The sequence below is a fragment of the Borostomias antarcticus genome (assembly GCF_949987555.1).
Source record: "Borostomias antarcticus genome assembly, chromosome: 37".
Classification (NCBI taxonomy): domain Eukaryota; kingdom Metazoa; phylum Chordata; class Actinopteri; order Stomiiformes; family Stomiidae; genus Borostomias; species Borostomias antarcticus.
This window is the reverse complement of record NC_140270.1, coordinates 726,630-733,652: the sequence shown is the minus strand read 5'-3', so window position 1 is coordinate 733,652 and position 7,023 is coordinate 726,630. Positions and strand designations below refer to the sequence as shown.

The window sequence follows — 7,023 nt, the reverse complement described above, 5'->3', positions numbered from 1 at the left end:
TGTAATGCATCTTGGGAGAAGTGTTTCCCGGGTTTGTTTGGCTGAATGACCACCCAGCCACATGGAATGGAGGAGGGAGAGGAATTCATGTCAGGACGGACCCTAACGCGTTTAGCCTGGTACTATTCAACAAGTTAAACAGAGGAATCCACATGCCATCCCAATCATCTGAAGGAATGTCCTGTTTTCGCTGATTCCGTGCGTCTGAGCGATACTCCGAGACTTTGCTCTGGTTTAAATCAAAAACCCCCTCGCGCAGAACCACCTTTCAAAAGATGGGCCAATAAGACATGCGTTTATTTGTGAATGAACGAGGAATGCTACGCAATTGGCTGCCAGGAATCCCACAGATGAGGGTGTTGGTGCCTCAGGACGGCAAATTGCTTCAGTGCTCCGGACGTTGCGAGGAGAGCGTTTAGAACGGAGAAACGTGAGATGTCAAGCGCTCTGATTTAGTTTAGATTAACCCTGTCCATGTCACATATGGACTGTCAGCCGGGAGAATAACACTACTTTATACTAGTTCCCCTCACACGGAAACACGGCCCCGCCTATCACAGAAAAAGAGCATTTCTACTTATTCTCTCGGTTCGGTTTGACCTACTTACGAAGGCATAACAGAGACCGTTTGAACCGTAGCAGCGCGAGCTCATGACAGATTGTCAAGCTGTACCAGACAGTTAGCTGAATACCGGCGGGGGTGAACCTCATTATAAACCGGTCTCACATCATGGAGTTCAACGGTACCCACGACTACCCCGCCTTCCCCACGGGATTCCCCTACAACTCCAGCATGGACTACGAAGACTACGAACCGGAGCCGGACGCCAGCAAGATCATCATCCCGTCCATCTACGCCCTGGTGTGCTGCGTGGGCCTCACGGGCAACGCCATGGTCATCTACGTCATCCTCAAGTACGCCAAGATGAAGACGGCGACCAACATCTACATCCTCAACCTGGCCATCGCCGACGAGCTCTTTATGCTGAGCGTCCCGTTCTTGGCCACGTCGGCCGCCGTGCGCCACTGGCCGTTCGGCTCGCTGATGTGCCGGCTGGTCCTGAGCGTGGACGGCATCAACATGTTCACCTCCATCTTCTGCCTGACCGTGCTGAGCGTGGACCGCTACGTGGCCGTGGTGCACCCCATCAAGGCGGCCCGTTACCGCCGGCCCACCGTGGCCAAGGTGGTCAACGTCTGCGTGTGGGGGCTCTCGCTCCTGGTCATCCTGCCCATCATCATCTTCGCCGACACGGTGCCGGCGCAGGACGGCGGCGTGGACTGCAACTTCCTGTGGCCGCAGGCGGCGTGGTCGGAGGCCTTCGTGGTCTACACCTTCCTGCTGGGCTTCCTGCTCCCCGTGGGCGCCATATGCTTCTGCTACTGCCTGATGGTGGCGCGCATGCGGGCGGTGGGGCTGAAGGCGGGATGGCTGCAGCGGCGGCGTTCGGAGAAGAAGATCACGCGCATGGTGCTGCTGGTGGTGGCGGTGTTCCTCGTGTGCTGGATGCCGTTCTACGTGGTGCAGCTGGTCAGCGTGTTCCACCGGCCGCCGGACCCCATGGTCACGCAGCTGTTCGTCATCCTCAGCTACGCCAACAGCGGCGCCAACCCCATCCTCTACGGCTTCGTGTCCGACAACTTCCGGCGCTCGTTCCAGCGGATCGTCTGCTTCCGCTGGCTGGAGTCCGGCGCGGACGGCGAGCAGGTCGACTACTGCGCCGCGGCGCAGAAGAGGCAGGCCGCCGGCGCAGGCAGGCCGCCCGGGTTCCCCAAGGGGTGCCTGGCGTCCGACGTGGCGTTCCGCAATGGGACCTGCACCTCTCGGACCACTACCCTGTGACGCTCGGGAGTGTTCGGGGAGATAAATCCGCTAAATTTTAGACGGTTGGGGGTTAACAGACAACGGTTGAACGTTGTGCTACACTGCGAGTGGGAGAGCGAGCTCTGGTTAAACAGTCTGTGGTTGACTGTAGGAGCCGACGTACTACACTGAACACTACTGAACACTACTGAACACTACTGAACACTGAACTACATACTACACTGTTACGTTTTGTGAAAGCTACACGGCAGAATATGAGCACAATATCCAGACACTATTGTAAATATCTGTGGTGTTTGAAGAGTCACTCACACTTTTCATGACAGGAGCATTACTAAGTGTCGTGACGTTGAAGTGAGTTTGCGTTTTATTCATTATTTCTGTGCGTTGTTTACTTGAAGTTGACATGTTATGTGCAGTACGCATTCTGACTGTATATTTATGTATTTACTGAGAATTTATGTGTCTCGTTTATTTGTGAATCTATTTATTTGGGGAGTTAGAAAGTCCTTTCATTGGACAATAAACCAATCTGTGTTTGTGTTGCTTGGCTGCTGTACATGGATTAACCGAGCTAAATCAAGAAGACTCCAAATCCCACAATTATTCGCGAGTGTCACTGTGCAGTTCCTGCCAAATGCCTGTCAATAATGTTTTCCTCTTGTTTTTAATCAGTCAAAAGACACATGTTCGTCCCGTCTGTCCAATTCTAACGTGGATTTATGTGACAGTAACTGTAAAAAGCCGAAATAAATTGTTTATTTGGAAGTGTGATTATTTTTCGACAAGAATGTCAAACAGATGGTCCTTTATCCCTCCACCAGCTGAGCGGTACATCTCCCCCAAACTGCCACGGCCTTGAGCTTTCTGAGGTAATTATTATATATGCGCACTTCTCGTCCAATATAAGTGAAACTGTAGATTGCGCTGTAGGTTTTGGAACAGTTGTAGACTTTCGGGCTGTGAAATAGACGGACTAAGAGGTCGCTGTTCGAGACTCGGTGTTTTATTGTCAAAACAATCAAGCCGAACGAACGCGGAGTTGGCTGCAGGAACAACTGAGCTCTCTGCGCATTACATCATGTATTTATAACATTTACGGAATGACATTTCATCACCACCTGATTGGACACACAAGTGGGCCGATTGCAAGATTACAGCGTCCCTCGACAGTGTTTGCAGGAAGAGTCAGTCAAAGTATAACCAAACACACACGAAAGACTGTCTATTCAGCATTCAGTAACAAAGTTCAGCCAACATTCAATATGGGCCTAAATGGATACTTTAATATGGAGCTATGCATCATTGGTCAAACTCATACAGTAGAGTCGACCATATTATATACTGTACAGAACAAACACAACATTAGCGATGATCACCTTCATGTTTTTGTGTTCCGTAGAGACTGAGAGACCGGCTCAAACAACGGGGATATCAAAAGAAGACCCACCCCCCTGGAATACCCCCATCCACCCCCACCCCCCTGGAAGTATACCTGTATCCCCTGGATGGGGGTATTTCAGGGGGGGAGGGGGGTGCATCCATGACGGATACACACACACACAAATACACACACACACACACAGCCATTATTTATGTGCAAAGATGTGGGTCTCAATACTGACTACAGCACGCACAGAGAAGAGAAGGGGATGTTCTTGTCTGACTCTGGCAAGATGGCAAAAGCTCATTTCCCCAAATGTTGGCGTGATCCTAATAATTTGTTGTTGTTAAAGTGTGCAAAGCATGTTGGTAGATTAGGACTTCGAGGCAGGTTACACTTGCAAATTTAGATTTTTTAGTGTTCTATGCCTAACAATCTGTTGGTGTGTAGCAGGCATGACTAGTTATTCATCTGGTTTAGGCGTTGGAGCGTTCTCCTGACAGACAGACAGACAGACAGACAGACAGACAGACAGACAGACAGACAGACAGACAGACAGACAGGCAGACAGACAGACAGGCAGACAGACAGACAGACAGGCAGAAAGACAGACAGACAGGCAGACAGCTACAGTCAAATGATTACATTAACCACTGCGGCACAGCAAGACAGCATTTCTACAGTGACTTACAGTACTAGCCTACAGGTACAGTACAGTAACTGAGTGATATACCTGTGATACCGCAAACTTAGTTTAGCTACAGTGTCTTTACATCAAGTACAGATAGTTGCAGTCAATCATCCCCACAAGCGGCATCGTTCCAATCGATTCTCTCGGCTCTGGAACCCTACATATATACACGCCTCTTCATATTAGCACAACCAGATGGTCTAATTTAGACCGTGAGTCAATCAGCTGCCGATTCAATGAAACCAAGCTTTATTTGGATGAAGTGTGAATAAACATCTGAGTGTGATTTGGATGAGCACTCCCCATCTCTGAGCATGTCATGATCAGCGGTCGCAGCTGGCGGTTCGGTTGCCAAGTAGGGCAAGTTCATTTTCGTCTTTTTATTTATTTTATTTATTATTATTTTTTTTATTTTTTTTTATTTTTTTTACTGATTATGAAAGTGCAGATTATAAGCTTTCAAATGATGTGTCATCAATTTAAATCTGAAAATAGTTGAAGAAGACATGCTTATTTGAATGTTGGTACACAAATCAACTACCAGAGAAAATCCCCCTCAAAGTTCTACAGTCCTCCTCAACCCACTAAAACAAGCTTAGCTGGCTGACAAATTATATGTATTTAGCGAACCGAAAAACTGTTGTTTGTTATATTGAGGAGGGGGGGTCTTCAACATTTAAACTTATATAAACCTTTTTTCATAATATGAAAAAAAGAAAACGTGTTGATTTACGCGATTCCACGGTTGCCTCCTGTACAAGATCCACCTTTCACCAGCTGTAATCACATGTGTGATCGCGTCTGTCTGAGGATGTCATGTCATGATTCATAGCTTGGCATCACATGCAACAGCCATAATACTTTGACGTATATAATACAAGTATACTCCTGGACTTTGTCATAAATCCATCACTGTATACTCTTTCATGTATAGATTACCCAGAACTCCGAGTGCCTGATCCATGAGCTAGTTCATGGGGACTTCACATATGTTAAATGCTGACTGCAATAAAAGTGAATTACAACGAGGAGAGTAACACATTTCCACCAGCAGGGAAAGTCAAATGAAACCCACATGTTGTTCTAGGACTGGTTCTGTTAGTGCAAGAGAGACACCATGTATTCAATGAGAATATGTTCACCAGAAACGTTTACCAGAAAGGTGTCGATCTAATGGGGTCAAAAAGATGACTTTGCAAGATTCTCAAACAAGATGTTTGAACTCTCAGAGGGTTTTCCGACCAAAACAATAGCTGTGTTCGGAATCGCTCCCTCGTTCCCTCACTCCCTATTCCCTATATAGGGTTCACCATGTAGTGAACTACCTAGGGAACGGAGAAAATGTAGGGTACATGCACTGTTCCCTGGAAATCAAGGTGAATTGTGGGTAATAAATAGTGGACTATATAGGGAACGAACATTCCGTGGAGAATTCGGACACTACAAACAAAATGGCTGATGCCCTATATAGTGCACTATATAGTGAATAGGGAGCGATTCCGAACACAGCTATTGTCAGAAAAAGGGCTAAAGTAGAGCACACTGCAACATTTAGCCAAAGTAGTGGAAAGACTAACTATGGTAAATGGACTGCACTTCTATAGCGCAGCTATAGCTATAGCTTTTATCCAAAGCGCTTTACAATGGCCTCTCATTCACCCATTCACACACCAATGGCAAGGTGCTAGTCTGCTCATTGGGAGCAATTCACCAATGGCGGCAGCTGCCATGCAAGCCTCCTCATGGGGGTTCAGCGTCTTTCCCAAGGACACTTCAACATACGAACAGGAGGAGGCGGGATTCGAACCGCCGCCCCTACAACCATTGGACAGCCCCACTCTACCACTGAGCCACGGTAATGCGCTGTATGTTATGGTACTGAATAAACATCAGTACACAATGTTCCTCAACGCTGTGCTAAAGATGTAGTGTCTTCAGGGGCCAGTCTGCTTTTGATAAAACTGACTTTAGCCTCATCACATTCACTAGCTAACCGCCTGCAGACAGCGCTAAGCACTGGGGTACACTAGATTATTCAACTTGGCTTCCAGTTCAGTCGAACCACTGTTCTATCAAGTCTGTCATCATTTTGTATTAGACATAGGGTTAAACATATTTAGCGAATCATATCGCACATGAATCAAAAGTTTAAACAAGTGCAGAGTGAAGCTGTCACCCCCCACCCTTGGTGCATGCCGTCAGCATGTAGAGTCGTTGGGCTTGTCTAGTTTAGATTTATCTGTAGATAAATCGCCCACGCCCATCCAATTTTTTGTTGGGTCTAAAATGGAAGCGTTTATTTGAAAGTAGTAGAATTAAAATATCTGTGATTAAATTGTTAATATAAAAAGAGCCTCGAGCAATTTTAGAGGTTGATATTTTCAAGCATTACAGAATATACAGTATTTATACGGTATCATCTGTTATCATCTGAGCCTAAAATGTTCTTTCGGTTATGACTCACGGTACATTCTTTCTTTGCATGTCTTCCAGGGGCATCGTCCTGTGAAGCACCAACGCATTTATGCTGAATGGTAAATGGAGTGCACTTACAGTATACAGTACAGCGCTTTTATCCAAAGCTCATTCACCCATTCGCACGCACACACTAATGGCGGGTAGCTGTCAGACAAGGTGCAAGCCTGCTCGCTGGGAGCAATTTTGGGGTTCAGTGTCTTGCTCAAGGACCGAACCGCCAACCCTACGATCATTGAACGACCCGCTCTACCTCCTGAGCCACAGCTGCCCAATTTAGTGAAGATAAATGCCATGATGAAAATCACAGGATCAATCAATCAATCAATCAATAAATCAACCAATCAACTAATCAATCAACCAATCAATCAATCAATATCCTTTATTGAAATGTTGTTAAATGTTAAATGTTGGGGAATCTAGCAGCGGTCAGGAATAACTGGGATAACTGTTGAACTATAAATTAAAAACACTATAGCTATAATCCAGTGTGCGTATATCCTTTTCCATGTATAGATTCTCATGTTTTATCCTGCACCTGGTCTACAGTACAGGCTGCATGTGCACACAGCCACTTCACTTAACTTCACATAACTGTTAAACTATTCATTGAAACGGGTCCTGAAATTGGCGTGCGTTGAATAAGGC

At 46.5% G+C, this 7,023-nt stretch overlaps 1 protein-coding gene across 1 annotated transcript; it reads left to right on the top strand.

Moving 5' to 3' along the window:
* Positions 1 to 730: 730 nt before the first annotated feature.
* On the top strand, positions 731 to 1,843 carry sstr1b (somatostatin receptor 1b; the record flags this gene model as incomplete). Its single annotated transcript, XM_084461144.1, has 1 exon — positions 731 to 1,843. The coding sequence occupies one exon, from the start codon at positions 731 to 733 to the stop codon at positions 1,841 to 1,843; it is 1,113 nt and encodes a 370-aa protein (XP_084317270.1).
* Between the last annotated feature and the right edge of the window lie 5,180 nt (positions 1,844 to 7,023).